The 16,617-nt window shown below is 33.0% G+C and overlaps 2 protein-coding genes across 2 annotated transcripts in view; one reads left to right on the top strand and one right to left on the bottom strand.

The window, feature by feature from the left end:
* Positions 1 to 1,399: 1,399 nt before the first annotated feature.
* SmF (small ribonucleoprotein particle protein SmF) lies at positions 1,400 to 11,454 on the bottom strand. The gene is made up of 3 exons (XM_067277937.1): positions 11,367 to 11,454; positions 6,264 to 6,389; positions 1,400 to 1,627 (listed from the first exon to the last, which is right to left on the bottom strand). The coding sequence occupies exons 1-3, from the start codon at positions 11,370 to 11,372 to the stop codon at positions 1,496 to 1,498; spliced, it is 264 nt and encodes an 87-aa protein (XP_067134038.1). The 5' UTR covers positions 11,373 to 11,454; the 3' UTR covers positions 1,400 to 1,495.
* A 205-nt stretch (positions 11,455 to 11,659) lies between these two features.
* The window catches only part of LOC136981612 (protein O-glucosyltransferase 1-like), a 32,513-nt gene continuing 27,555 nt past the window's right edge, over positions 11,660 to 16,617 (top strand). Inside the window, exons 1-2 of the mRNA XM_067277934.1 lie at positions 11,660 to 11,834; positions 15,161 to 15,257. Of these exons, the coding sequence (XP_067134035.1) occupies positions 11,684 to 11,834; positions 15,161 to 15,257 (248 nt within the window). The 5' untranslated portion in view covers positions 11,660 to 11,683. The remainder of the gene's footprint in view (positions 11,835 to 15,160; positions 15,258 to 16,617) is intronic.

Genomic DNA, 16,617 nt, shown 5'->3' with positions numbered 1-16,617 from the left:
ATGAATGAAGTAATATAAAAAGATGGAGTATGCATTGTTCATTTGGATGAAAGAACAAAACAAAAAAAACCTGTCATAGTAAAATCTACAAATAAGTCATAATAATAAAATCTGATATTGTGCTTTAGGAAAAATTTAAGCAAGTCTTCCTTAATTAGCAGTGTCACAGATTCCCCTTTTGTTGCCAGCAAAGGCTAGTTCTAGAATGTCAAAAAGATATAAAGATTGTAGGTTTGGTTGATCATGAGGCCAGCTAAGACTTTCCTAGCACAACTGTAGTGGTTAATTGATGAGAATAAACATAAATTTGAACTGATTTACAATGTCAATGAGACAGCATTGTTTTAGAAGAAACCTCAATACACTTATACAGCTTTTGAAGAGATGGCCCCAGGCTTTGTGTGATCAGAGATTGTGATACGCTGCTATTTTGCAACAATGCAGCAAGCCACACGATAAAACCTACTTCAAATTTACTGAACACAAAATCCAAGAGCACTTACAGGATGTAACAAGAGTAAGCTGCCTATGTATTGGATGTAAAAGTTGCCAAGTTAATTAAGGGTAACATTTATCAAAATTACAGTAAGTTAACTCCATAGAAGAAATGGTATTAAAATAACTCAGTTATAATAGTGACTAAGATTAGCTAACTAATTAGTCGTATTCAAATGAAAAAGGTTTATTACGTTCAAAGACTTGATCAGTGTTAATTTTAATCACACGAATGTAGATCGGTATAACTTGGTTTTGGAAGACCATCATAGATGAAGTCTCTTCTTAATAAAACAGGCACTGGAAAAGACAAATCTGTAAATGTCTATTGGAAGAACTTGTGGCCTGAGGCTATGAAAGACCACTTCAGATAAACTATGGCCCATTTGAAATGAGAAAACCGTTGCAGAAATAAGGAGTTTGTCAGTACAACTGGTGGCACAGGATTTGGGGACTTCAAGGCCTTAATTGATGGGTAGACAACAGTATCATAAAATGATCTGGTGGAGTTCATTTGTTCAAATTCTGATAGTGAGGACAAAGTTAGAAAAGGAACAACTCCGAGAGAAATTTAACTAGGAAAAAATTGCACAGGCAATGTATGACGCTAAACACAGTATTTTTTTCCTTTATTACATAAAGGTAAGAAATATTTTTGAAAGAAGTAATATGGTTATAACTACATCATATTCTGAATATAAATTTTGTGTGTAGTTATTACACTTGAAATTATTTAATTTATTAATTTTTTCTTCAATGAAATAACTAACAAAATATGAAATATTTAAAGAATTTTTTAGAAATCAGATGAAATTTATTACCTATCACCAAACAAACCTTTTAATCATAAGTATCAAATGAGTGATTTTTATTTGAACTATTATTGATTAGAAAAATGACAAAATTTAAAATACACACATTTAATCAACTATTTTGTATTTTATACAAGTAAAAATACAGACAACATATACCATAAAGAAAATATTTTTAACAGAAAATTTTAATCTTTCATTTCTCCATCCTCTTCTTCCTCTTCAACTCCCCTTACATATAGCACATTGTTACATCTGATAAGAATTTCTCCTAAATTTCCAGTACAATTTCCATCAATATATTCTTCGGTGTTGGCCAACTAAAATAAAATATATAAAAAAAAGATATGTAGCATCATATTTTAATGCTAATTATATTCCTAACTACAGCATTTATTAATGACACATAAATATACACTGTTTGTCAAAAGTTAAGCACAGAACACAAAAAACTAAGTAAAAGCCTAATAACATGAAAGCTTAATGAAAATTAGTTTACAGGTATAATTTAGTATGAGAATATTTACTTTTTAAAATTATGTAAAAATGTATGTAAATATGCAAATGAAGAACACTGGGAAAATACTGGCACCTTCCCAGAGAGTGCTATTTTTGCTGAAAGGGTATTGTCGACAATAAACTGAAAACAAATTGTTACGGTGCAATCAGTGCATAATCACATTCCAAAGAATACATTTACAGGATTCAGAAAGATGGAGAGCTGTTGGAAGACTGAAGGCCAGTATATCAATTACCAAAGTGCCTAGATTCTTTAATCTCCATCATTCTGTTCTCTCAAGGTTTTGGAGACAATTTCAAACGACAGGAACCATTATCAGTAGACCTGTTTCAGGTTATCCACAGGTGACAACCTTTCAGAATACTTGTTATATATGACTCCTACCAAAAGAAACAATAAGGCGTCTGCATCATCTTTGCATGCTAGCCTTGTGTCATCCACAGGAAGGCAGGTATCTGTCTCAACTGTTACTAGAAGACTTTGCAAGGCTATGTCCCTCAACCAGCAGTATGTGTCTTTAACCTCCAGACAGCAGGCTTACCTGAAGTGGTGGCAGGAGCATGTAGGCTGGACTTAAGAACAATAGGCTCTATCTGTGAACAGATTTTGCCAGTGACCATAGGTATATCTTCACTCAACTGAACACTACTAGTAATACTAACAATCATAGTTTTCACTATACTCGCTTCACACAGGAACAGTGAACACTTACAGGACATATGCAACAACATTCTCAATAACATTCACTTGTGGAGTATTAAGCATAAGCAACCCATTAACAGACAAATGCGAAAGCATGATAGTTGGTAGGAACACGCCACTCGTCAAGAAGCTTACCCTTTAAATAGGTGCTACAGAATAAAGCAAACAACAGAAATTATATATTTAGGTGTTATTCTTGACGAGAGACTTAACTTCACACCCCACATCAAATACATCATGGACAAAGCTAAAAAGACAGCCAACGCCCTCATTAGTATTGCTAGGAACACATGGGGTCTTGGCCCTGACGCTACTAAGATTATTTACTGGGGTGCAATTCAGCCAGCACTCCTCTATGCCATACAGTTCTGGGGCCACGTGGCCGCCAAAGTCCATAACCATTAAAAACTGTTATCTGTTCAAAGGATTGCAGCTCTCCACATTTGTAAGGCTTATAGGACAGCCCCCACTAGTGCCCTTTCGGTAATGTCAGGATTCACCCCTATTGACTTAGAAATTAAATGCATTATTTGGCAGGAATATCTCGTCACCTTACCCTGGCGAGATCATAGCATTGACTTTGATTGATATCAAAAAATTCAGCATCGACAAAAATACCCTCCCAACTTACGATTACCACTCCTCCCATGAGCTTGTCCCTGATGTTTACTTCAAAGATCCAGATGATCATCCCATGTTCAGGATTTACACTGATGGTTCCAAGATGGGTGACGATGTGGGTGCCGCCTTTGTAGTTTACTCTGACTTCGGCCGCAAGCTTCACAATGTTTGCTTCCGTCTAGGTACATGCTGCTCAATAGCACAGGCAGAAACTTTAGCTATTTATATGAGCTTTAATTCACATTAAGCCTAGGAAGGACAAAAGAGACTACTTACACTACCGCATTTATTCTGACAGTAGGGTAGCTTTACACAGAATTGCAAAGCCTGATAGCTGCTTAAAACTCATCCATCTCACACCACATTCTCAGACACTTAGACAACAACATTAGAATAGATTTCCAATGGGTCATGAAGAGGTTCTCGGCAATGAGACCACTGACAGTCTTGCCAAACAAGCTGCAAAGTCTTCAGTTACATTCCTACCTCGTACATCAACAATCATGTCAAGAAACAAATCTTCATTCTCTGCAAGACAGCTGGGGCTGTGACACCACTGGTAAGCTCACCTACACTTTCATCCCTGAGGTTGACACTACTGCAATTCTTTGCCACTTTTACCCTAGTTACACCCTCACTCAGCTACTTACAGGACACAGCAACTTTAAGCAACACTTGCATAGATTTAATCTTGGGGACAATCCACAATGTGATTGTAGTATTCAGCAGGACCAAACACCACTTCACTTAGTTTTTTCGCTACAATAGGTACAATCACATTAGGGATAGTTTAATGAGAGCTGCTATTCTTGAAGGGTACAACTGGCCTTGCAACCCACACCAACTCATTCACACGAGTACAATGTTCCATCATCTACTTGCATTCATATCCTTGGTGGAGCTCTAGAGAGCACTCACTCCAGGGACACGGAAGGCAATTAGCTTTCCCATGCTTTGTTTCAACTGTTGGTATATAACTGCCTTTTAACTTGTATTTTAATTCTTATTTTCTGTCTCTTTTTCAGTCTAAATTCGGTTAGTCCTAGTTGAAAGTTAGATTAGGGACTCTTAGCTTGGTTTCCGGTTAGGTTAAATTAGATTAAGGTTGGCTAGGTTTGTCCTAGGTTATGGTAGATTAGTTAGTGAGTAAGTTAATGTTTAAAAAAAAAGGAAATCTTGAGGTCTTGTTCATTTGTCTCTGTCGGTCCGTTCGTCTCATCTAGTTTGTCATTGTGTTTGTTTGTTTTCACACACACTGTCTAGCTGTTAAGTAGTATTAAGATTTGCAATCTCGTTCAGTTTCATTAGTATTAAGTAGGTATGAGTCTTCCTACTAACAGCCACTTGGCACTAACTTATACACTTAACTATTCGTGGCAGGACTCAATTATTGGTGTTTGCTACACTCAGGTTTTCTTTTAGACCCTTCACAGGACTATGGCCTTGCAGCCTAAAAGCTGCATGCCAACATCAAACGTAGAGGGTACTGTAGCCAATGTATGCCGTTCAGAGGAATCCTACCTTTCTATATTTAATTATTTGTTCTATGTTCAATTTCTCATATAAAATATAATCTAAAAATGCTTTAAACAGTAAAGGCAAAAATATTAATTTTTGGTTTATTTAAGTTAATTTGATTAGTAACATCAAAAATTTTTGAGCTGCAGATATCAACTAATTAATTTTTACTATAAGAATAGATATGTATTATATCAATGGTGCGGTTTTCTTTATATTGCTTTAAAAATCAATTCTTTAAATATTTCTTCAAAAAAATTGACGAGACTTCATAGGTTAAATCCAAAGAAGTAACCAATGATTTTTTGTCTGGACTGCATTTCATCAGAGACAAAAACTTCCGAGTGTTATCTTCGTTATTCTTTATTCACTATGCATTTCGGGTGCAAGATTTTTTTGTGTAACTTGCACCCCTCGTCAGGTGTTACATTTCTACAAATTGGTATAAATACAATTATTATGGTAAAATTAAAACTTTACAAATTACAACTTCCATTATTTGGATATATTTGCACAATAGTGAACTAACCTGTTTTATGTTTAGACATACAGCTATGCGGTGTTGATGTTGTATCCCCTAAGGCATTTCTGTCTGTCTTTCTTTCTGTTTGCTTGCTCTTTAGCCCCTCCATTTCCTCCCATACATTGTCAATCTCCATGCCATTATTTAAGTTTATGGTTTTGTTTTTATTAACAATTGCGAAGTGTTCTTTGAATTTACATAGATAACTGTCTTTTTCTCTGTGGATTATTTTTACACTTTTTTCATTGATTGTGCATCCAAAGTGATTTGTCCACGGTGATTGGTTATATTTAAGTCTAATTGCTGCTTCATGTTCTTTTATTCTGGTTCTGAGTTGCCTTCCTGTTTCTCCAATGTATATTGCTGGTTTTTTACATGTACATTTTACATCACCACGGACTAATCACTGCAGCAGGTTTGGATGCACAATGAAAAAAGTGTAAAAATAATCCACAGAAAAAAAGACAGTTATCCATGTAAATTCAAAGAACACTTCGCAATTGTTAATAAAAACAAAACCATAAACTTAAATAATGGCATGGAGATTGACAATGTATGGGAGGAAATGAGAGGGGCTAAAGAGCAAGCAAACAGAAAGAAAGACAGACAGAAATGCCTTAGGGGATACAACATCAACACCGCATAGCTGTATGTCTAAACATAAAACAGGTTAGTTCACTATTGTGCAAATATATCCAAATAATGGAAGTTGTAATTTGTAAAGTTTTAATTTTACCATAATAATTGTATTTATACCAATTTGTAGAAATGTAACACCTGACGAGGGGTGCAAGTTACACAAAAAAATCTTGCACCCGAAATGCATAGTGAATAAAGAATAACGAAGATAACACTCGGAAGTTTTTGTCTCTGATGAAATGCGGTCCAGACAAAAAAACATTGGTTTAACTTCTTCGGATTTAACCTATGAAGTCTCGTCAATTGTTTTGAAGAAACATTTAAAGAATTGATTTTTAAAGCAATATAATTCATTTTTTTTTTTTATTTCTCTCCACACAAATTTGCATAAAAATTAAGAATTATCAAAAAATATTCTAAATTCAATTCTTACCTGAAGGTTCATATAGCCATCAACAGATACAAGATATCCCTTATATTCCATTCCCCATTTTAATTTTACTACTACTGGTTTACCAGTTAAGCTATTAAGGAAAGGTTTTGGATTTAAGGGCATAGTCTAGAAAAAAAAAATTAAAAGTTATGAGCATTTTAAAGAAATATTTCAACATTACATTTGAATTTATTATTTCAAAAATTATAATAAAATCATCTTCAGCATCAGACTTAACAATGAATGAATTTAATTCCATCCAAAATTTCTCATTAATTTATCAAACAAACAAGCATTTTTTACATTGAAGTTTGAGGTTTAATTGCAGTAAAAAATAAATTTGATTTTCTAAATTTTCTTTATGATATTTTCGATGTAGGTATTCTCATTTTAATATTAATATGAATTTCTTGATGCATTTCAGTTATAATTATACTTGAAGTAAACTGAACTGTTGAATGTGTTATCATTTTAATTAGGGATGTAACAAAGATTATTGTTCAAATTTAAATTTTAAAAAATATCCTACTGCTGTTGTTTGATTGTTCACAAGAAAGGATTTGCCACAGGAACACACCACTTTTCCACTGTTGTGCTATACTGTTGCAAATTAAAAACTGAGAAGAATTCTTCTCCTTGCCCTTTTCCTAAAGTGTTGAAGTCCTCTGTGAATGTATCCAATAATGTCTGAACATTTCGTTTTGAACAGTCCTATGCAATATTAGTGGTTATTTAATTTCAATAATAAATTTATCTTTTTTATTATTATTGTTAATGTATCAAAATTTTCCATAAATCTGATTTGGTCTGCCAGAGTCTGAATAAAATAATAATAAATGTATTATGCACAAGTCAAATTATAATAGCCGACTATATCTTTGTCAAGATCACCTAGGAGCCATAGCTAAGGGAGGACTGAGGTATCTACACCAACTTAGAGCTTAGACAGCAGTGTCCACATGCAGTAGTATAGTGGTAGTTTCATACAACGTGGTATCGTTAACATTGTTTGAAAATTAAGGACATTGTCCACACAACACAACTTCTGGTTTCACTAACAGTTTTGGAAATCCTCCGTACAAATTTCACAATTTTTAAGTGTAAACTCCTTTATTCAATTTTTTTAAAATTCAAGCAAGCATGTGGTTGTCTCAAATTTGCCCACGGATTTTTGAATATCGAACTTTTCATTTGTTTTGTGCCTTTTGTCAGGTTTACTTTAACGAAAACTGACGGCACAATTAACTTCCTTATCCTAGCTTTACTATCGATGGGTGTCATTGTGGTTGCTTTCAGATTTTATCCTTTTAAGCTTGTCACAGTGTTTTGTTTTTATAGATTAATCTTCACAGTTAGTAAAGTATATTTAAAATTTTTTAGGTAAGTGCTAATAAAAACTCTTTTTTAAGCATATACTTTTGTTAACTTTTGGAACGTAACCCTATGTTTTACATTAGTCCTTTGTTTCATATGGCATGGATTTGCATAACACGACGCTTTTTCAGAACATAACTACTGTGTTATACGAGGGATACCTGTATATGCTTTTGCTTTCATCACATAAAATTAAGATAATGTTACATTTTTTACACTTGAACTGTAGCTAATAGATGTAGTGCTAGCTAGAAAAGAGAAAAATATCAGTCAGAATTTTTCAACTTGCTCCCGTAGCCCCATTTATACCTTGAGCAGAAATAAATGCATATCAAGTTTGTGATTCTTCACATAAAACAATAAAAGAAGTAATGATTTTAAAGAAAAATTTATTAATAATCTTCATTTGAAAAATATAGTATAGAGTTCAAAGAAAACTAGTCTTCAAAATATATAGTGAAATACCAGCAGAAAAAGAAAATACATAACGTAACAGATGTTAATGCCAAAGTATTTGCATTGTAACTGTACAATTTAGGTTCAACCCAGAAAGTGATATCATCATCCACTAAAAATAGCTGCAATTTCATATCTTATTTTAAGGTAACCTTTTATATATATATATATATTAGAAGTAAAGTTAAATATGAAATTTTTATCACATTCCTATTATCATGCCCTACTACAAGTTGCTACTTTCAAGCCTTGCACCACTTTCCCTTAAGACACTTTTTTCCTGTTTCAACACTATGTTACCATCTTCCACAGCAGTTGAAAGAGTGTTTAGTTACAGGGATGTTATTATGAATTGAAAAAAAAACAATATAAACAATTTATTTGAAGCCATAGCTAAAATATTGTAACACTGCATTTATTTGAAATTAATAATGACTTTGTTCATTTAGTAAAAAAAAAAATTGTTTTCAAATTGATGATTTATGTATCATACAAAATTACCAGAAATTATGGGGATACTATAGATTACCACCTATGGAATTTCGGGTCTTTGAGTATATATCTGAACTCAGGAGACCGAGACAAGTTCAACGATACCCTACTTTTGGACCGGAGACGAAAAATAATAAAGTTATCATACTTTTTTCCAGCGATCGCACGATGATAGGGAGTCGCGTCGCTCTCTCCGCTAAGTCGGCTTCGCTATCGCGATCGGGAGTCGTGTCGCTTGCCGTTAAAATTGCCTTTAGTAGACGTTTCCCCCCTTTTTTACTTTGTTCAAGAACTACCGTGAATCAATAACTAGTGACGTTTAGCACATGGCGGCCTGCCGGCGGTTCCTCTCCGGGAGGTCAGTCGAGAGCACGAACGGTGGAAACGGCCGCCATGTTTGCTGCCATAAGTAACATTAACCGAAATGCCGATCGCACGATGATCGGAAGTTGCGTCACTCTCTCCGCTCTTGTATCGCGTGTTTAACCCTACTGGAGATGACCGTAGTCCGACGTCATGGTTTGCAGACTTTACCGCAAGATGGCAGTACTAGCAACTATGGTGCCGTCTTCATGAGAGCATTAAAAAAGTATGGTAACTTAAAAAGCACGATAATTTTTTAATTTTTTGTCTCCGGTCCAAAAATAGGGTACCGTTGAACTCGTCTCGGTCCTGAGTTCAAATATATAATCAAAGTCCTGAAATTCCATAGGTGGTAATCTATAGTACACCCGAAATTATTTATAAATTTTACACGTAAAAATTTAAACAATAAAGATCTCTACATAAAAGTCACATTTAATAATGTATACAGTAATTCATTGTTTAAATAAAAACAGCAATGGTCTTTATAACTACATTGAGTATAAGACAAAAGATCACACAAACAAATCAAAGATTTTTAACATTTAAAAGTACAAAACTTATAAAAGACTTTTATGTAGTAAGAAATATAATAAATTATATATATGTATGTGTGTGTGTTTACATGAACAATGACAATATAGTGAAACAGCACTGTAAAACATTGTCAATAGACCAACAGACTTGAGAGCACCTGCATAAAAAAAATGGAATTGCCTGTTTAATTGATCAAAAGATGAATACTTTTATTCATTTTCTAATTAACGAGTAAAAATGCTACCTCAACTTAAGTGAATAAATAGCTAATTAAATAGGTAAAAAGAAAACAAATTTAATATTTGCTGTCATTTTTTACAAACTAATTGAAATTTATTGAATTACTTTTTCATTTGAATAAAAGTATTCAAATGCTAGATATCCATTGAAACTAATCCATTAGTTCAATGAAAAAGTCGACTATCCAAATAGACGGAGACCACAAATAACTTGTCGTCGAACTTAAATAATGATTAAAATGGCACTTTGGTCGTCTATTTAAATCGGCGGTTCCCAACCTTTTTTTCACCAGGGACCACTTTGGTTTCATTGTTGTTAGCAGGGACCACAAGGTTTAAGAAAAATAGACTGTGTCAATCTAAAAATAAACTTTAATCAAAACTTTTAACATAAGTAATCGTTAAACTCAAGAGTAACATGCTTTAACAGTACTATTATAAGAAAAAACATAATATTTTTAGTAAAAATTAAGTTTGTATCAATGTGGGAATAATAATTTAAAATGAATAAAAGTTTTAAATCTTTCGCGGACCATATTTTAGCTCTTGTGGACCACTGGTTGGGAACCGCTGATTTAAATAGTCGATTGGTGCGTTTTTATTCAATTAGTACAACACTGCTCCACGAATAAACAAGGAGGCTACTCAGAGCTGGTATAGTCATGTGGGCTAAATAGTTAAGTGCAACAGTCTTGGGGGCATGTTTGGAAATTCTAACCAGTAACACCGCAGTAGCAGTGACAGACATCATTGGAAATACCGGTTATTCCAGGAGATTAGTGCATTTTTAAACATGTTGTTTATTTTGTAGCATTCAACATGGCAGAAAGTTGACAGGAGGTTATATCATTAATCGTGCTCTCGAATATCGATTCAGAATCGAAAAGGTCATCAGACGATGAAAATGAACTTGTAGAATTTTTTGGACAAGTACGAGAGAAAAATTTATCTTTGTTTATACTGTGAAATCAATAATTTCACAGTATAAACATTTGCTGGCCATCAACCTTGCTATCTTGTCCCATCTGAAATTTGGAATGAGATGGCTTTTCGTTCTTGGTCACCGACTTGCCGCAGAAACAAATCGTTTTATATCCTCTAAATTTTTAAAATCACAGCCACATCCACCACAACGATACAATGTGTCCGCCATCTTGTAATTCAAGAGAACTGCCATAACCATTTTGTTACAGCAATTACTTCGGCAAGTACCACAGAACCGGCGACATCATTTTTAAATGTGGTCGGTTATTCGGGTTACATTTTCTAAACACTCCGGTACCAGTAAGAATTTCCCAAACGTGCCCTCAGCAAGCACAAAGACTCCCGACTGCACCAGGACATGGGCTGATTTCGGTGACTGTATCTGGCAAGGATTGCATATAGAGGTATGATTCCTTTGACTTTTTTGCTCGTATGGGCATGCTCTATAGCTCCGTTAAGGTCTCAACAGTATCATTCACATCTGCAATCGTGCCCAGCAGAATGGTAATTACGTATGAAGGTAGTCACTTTGTTATCATCACTAGCTTCTTTAAATCTTCCTTAAATGAATGCACGTATATAACAATGAGGAATTAGCCTCAACGAGTTTTAAAAGATAATTCGTTATTTAATTAACTATAAAATATATATCACTTACAGCCATCTTGATATTTTTAAAAGTGTTTCGCTAAACTTCACGAGGACAGACAATCAAACGAATTTCGAGCGTGGTAACTCCTTGTTTTCAAAAGGCCCTCTAGTGGTAATACAAAAAATAAAAAATTATTATTTTTTTTTTAAATAAATTGATTAAATTAATTCACAATACTTTATTAATAAATAAATGTTTAAATTATATATATATTATACGACTTAAATGAGTAGACAATAAATTTAAATTTATAATTGCGTATATAAAAGGAAGGGTGGCAACTTACCCTTAAACTATTAGGCACGTGTTTAGTTTTGACAGCTATGGCTGCATCCTTTATGGGATGCAGACACGTGTTTATGTTGAGTTTAGTTTTATTTATTATTTTTACTAACGTAAGAAGTGATTGCTCTAAAGAAGATGAATTCTGTAGTTCCGTTAATGTAAATAATGAAGAAAACAAATATCTACAAGGTTAACGTTGCTGATTTTAAACATTTTTAAAATGTTTTGTTTTAATATGAGTGTCTTTTTAATTAATTTTTATCAAATCAGTCTAATTTATGTTAACATTTTATATTTTAAAAATGAATGAATGTTTAATGTATATCGTATTTAAATATAAATATAATTAAATTAGCATATTCAAGATGGATGTACTGTACTACACGTTCTTGCGATTGCACAGTACCTTATACTAATGCACTAACAAAGGAAAATTCCAATCCATACACGAAATAAGTGATATTTTAAGAGCCGTTTGATGTATTTGTTTACGAGAAGAACGAAAATGAGTTTCATTTTTTGTGTTATGCTCCTCCAAGTGTCAAAAATTGGCCTCAAAGTTTGTGACACATACATAGATATAAGATTACACACACTGATAACCTCCTCCATGTTGGCAAAGTGGTAATAAGAGGATATATTTATTTTCTATCTATCTCTAGTTACCAGAGGTACTATTGTTTGAATCTAATTCATAGGTAAACTTGAATATTTATAAAAGAATGATGAATTAAAGAACAAGATAACCATTGTCTATTAGTGTTACACAGGTTTTATTATAATGTCATCGCAAACACTTTCAACGTTTTATTGATGTCATCTTCAGACAAAGGAAAGAAGATAATTTAGAAACATTAGAATAAAAGTTTAAAATGACTATTCAAAAATGGAATATAATCTAAATATTTTTTTGTACCTTCTGACCTGTATTTTGTGTGTGTTGGTGTGTTTATACCCAATTGTGGTGATTTTTGGTAGAAGTACTGTGACAGTAATATGGATTTTCTATCAGATTTGGGTCTATAGATGCAAGAGTTTGGGGATGCAAAAAGTTCAAAATAATAATAAAAATAACAAAGAAATAATTTTATGTAGAAACATTTCATTAAGGAATTAGTGAAAATTAAAAGCTTAAATAGGGACAAAGACATATCAGTTGAGTAATATTAATATATGACTGTATTTTGCATAAACAGAATGGTAGTACAGTAAGACCCTGGTTAATGCGGGGGATGCGTTCCTAGATGACAGAGCGCTAAACGAAACAGCGTTAAACGGGGTCATCTTAACATGTAAATAAGGGGGATAAGTGAAACAGAACAGAGAATAGGAAAATTTATCGGTTTTTTTTTTTTGTTTTATTTTGTAACATTTATTGTTAAATACTTTTTTATTATATTAATTATAGACTTATTTATTGCTAATATCGAAATTTATTCATAAAACATTCATAAAAATAAAAAAAAGTTTGAGTAAAGAAGTTATGTTTGTGATGAGGATGGTTCTTCCTCATTTGATATCTTTTGTTTCTTCGTGAAAAAGTCATCTAATGTTGTTTGCCTTTTCCTGTTTCGTTCAGCAAGCAGTTGTCGATAGTAAGACATTGCATCCACGACACTTTGTCTTGCCTTTGAACTTCTATCAAAATTGAAATCATTTTGTATAAACTGATCCATTATTTCTGTTATACTGGCTAAACTTTTTTTTAGAAAATCCGTTGAAAGTTTCTTTTGTTCCTCATCTTCAGAAATGCTAATTTCGTCATCTTCATGCACCTGTTGTTCTACTAATTCTTTAAGATCGTTGTTGGAGAAACTTTCTCCAGTTGTAACTTGCAATAATTCTTCAATATCCTGCACATTTATATTATCCAACCCTGTTTCGTTAACTAGCTTGACAATTTCGTCGACATTAACAATGAATTCTCGTGTCAACATCCTTGCTTAGCTCTGGCCATATATTCTTCTATATTCCTTTCAAAACATTTCTCGGTCACCTCATTCCAGGAAAGATTGATGTTGTCTACAGCATCCATGATATTATAGTTTTTCCAAAAATCTCTAATGGATTGTTTATTTGCTCCATCTGTTTTATCAATCAGTTGTCGTAATGTTCGCCGCAGATAATAAGCTTTAAAATTTGATATTACGCCTTGATCCCAACACTGCATGCGATCTCGGGTAATTCCTATACTACCGCGTAATACCGAAACAGCATTAAGCGGGGTCTTACTGTACTAATGATGGGTTTTCACTAGCAGTGCCCTTTTCTCCTTAAATATTTAAAAATTTGTAAAAATACAATTATTGCAGAATTAAAATTACAAAATAGAATCATTCAGTGTAAAAGTGGCAATATTAGTTTTGGGGATGTCACATTTCTAAATGCCCAATTGGTTACAATGACAAAATTACAGGATTTTCATTACTGTTCTGTTTAATTTTACATAATTGTTGCATTGAATGTTTAACTTTGCATCGATAATTTTATACAGTTTATCTGTACGGGAGTATTATTCAACTTTTTTCTTCAGTTGAGGATTCAGCATAATTTTTTAGTTCAAATTCTGAAAATGAATTAAAAACGACGATTAATACAATTTTATATATAAATACTTGAAAATTAGGACCACAAAACATTGGCTTGAAATGGACAGATAACACTGCGCAAAATTATAATATAGAAAGGCAAGTATAATCTAACCACCACCAAATTAAACAGAAACTTTATGAATAATCACAAGATGGAATGTGATACGTATAATACAATAAGATTGTAAAAAGACTCAACAATATGAAAATTATCCATCTTCTAAATTTTTCACAGTTATGGAATCAATATACACTATAACCATAGTATTCCAAGTTTCCATTTCTTTCAATGGAAGAATCTGTCTTGAAACAAGATCTGCATTACTACAAGAGTTGTCATTCTGTGCATTAATGACCAACATGAAAATACTTGTTCTAGTGATGAGGAACAACGGGTGTTCAATTTTATTCTATTAATTTTGTATTAATGACATATAAATAACTATTCTAAAAGATTCAAAATCATCTAAAATAATTAAAAATTAATTCTAATTTTAAATAAATTTATAAATTCTAAATGAGAAGAATGAATTTTTTTATAAAGTTCAATAATTTAGAATTTTAATGGATTTTGATTTGTATATTTATATTTACAGAAGAATGTGAAATTAAGACCTTACTTGTTAATTAGCGAGGTCGAGGCCGAAGTTTTAAATGCGAAAACGTGTACGTCGGACGTTCGGCGCCGCTTTCCTCTAAGCCTAGAAGTTTGACAATGGCATTTGGAATGTCGAGCATGATTCCACTGACTTTCCAAACGTCATTGTCAAACTTCTAGGCTTACGGGAAAGCGGTGCTAAACATCCGACGTACACATTTTCGCATTTAAAACTTCGGCCTCAGCCTCACTATTAATTATTTATTGATATTTATTTCATAAATATTAAAAAGTATTTCATGATAAGTTGTTCTATTGTTATTTAGATGTTAATGATAAATGGAAATCTTATTTAAATGAAATAGAAGAGGCATTGAAACTATACGAACCCTGCAATGCAACAGATTGCTCTTGCCATAAAAAGTAAGATAAAAGTGACAAATAATTAATTATACTTTTGGGAATTTGGATTATAACTTAGGGGATACTATAGATTACCACCTATGGAATTTCGGGTCTTTGAGTATATATCTGAACTCAGGAGACCGAGACAAGTTCAACGATACCCTACTTTTGGACCGGAGACGAAAAATAATAAAGTTATCATACTTTTTTCCAGCGATCGCACGATGATAGGGAGTCGCGTCGCTCTCTCCGCTAAGTCGGCTTCGCTATCGCGATCGGGAGTCGTGTCGCTTGCCGTTAAAATTGCCTTTAGTAGACGTTTCCCCCCTTTTTTTACTTTGTTCAAGAACTATCGTGAATCAATAACTAGTGACGTTTAGCACATGGCGGCCTGCCGGCGACTCCCCTCCGGGTGGTCAGTCAAGAGCACGAACAGTGGGAACGGCCGCCACGTTCGCTGCCATAAGTAACATATTAACCGAAATGGCGATCACGCAATGATCGGAAGTTGCGTCGCTCTCTCCGCTCTCGTATCGCGTGTTTAACCCTACTGGAGATGACCGTAGTCCGACATCATGGTTTGCAGACTTTACCGCAAGATGGCAGTACTAGCAACTATGGTGTCGTCTTCATGAGAGCATTAAAAAAGTATGGTAACTTAAAAAGTATGATAACTTTTTTATTTTTCGTCTCCGGTCCAAAAATAGGCTACCGTTGAACTCGTCTCGGTCCCCTGAGTTCAAATATATAATCAAAGTCCTAAAATTCCATAGGTGGTAATCTATAGTACACCCATAACTTATTATGTTGAAGTCTTTTGTTAAGTTGTAAACCAAATTAATAATAATTTGATAAATCTTCAATTCTGAATGCTGCTTGTCTAGAACCATGTTTATATTAAAAAATTTATTTTCAAGCACTAATGTGAGTTTGCTACAGTTCTAGACAAGTGACATTTGGAATTGAAGATTTATCAAATTATTATTAATTTGGCCTATGAGTTAAAGGTTTCAGCATGATAAATAACTATTGATATTATATTCTTTTGATTAAATAAATTATAAAGATAAAAAATTGTTTAGCTTTTGTTTCATTATATTGTATTGATGTATTTACTGATTATTGACAAAAATAAATCTTTTAAGCCAACAGATTAATTTAAAAACTAATATTAGTTTTAAAATAAACCATCTAGTTTTAAAGGTTTATTTTTATTATTGTGCTATAATCAGTTTTTTTATTTATGATATGTAAATAAAATCAAATATAAATAAATTTCAACTACTCTTTTTAAATATGTAGGCAAAATTGCTTAAATAGACTAATCAAATAATTAATAGTTTTATCACTAGGCATCATAAGCAATTGCCTAGTGGCA

The sequence above is a fragment of the Centruroides vittatus genome, unplaced genomic scaffold (genome assembly GCF_030686945.1).
Source record: "Centruroides vittatus isolate TY-2023 unplaced genomic scaffold, ASM3068694v2 contig_784, whole genome shotgun sequence".
Lineage (NCBI taxonomy): Eukaryota > Metazoa > Arthropoda > Arachnida > Scorpiones > Buthidae > Centruroides > Centruroides vittatus.
This window is presented reverse-complemented; position numbering and strand designations above follow the sequence as displayed.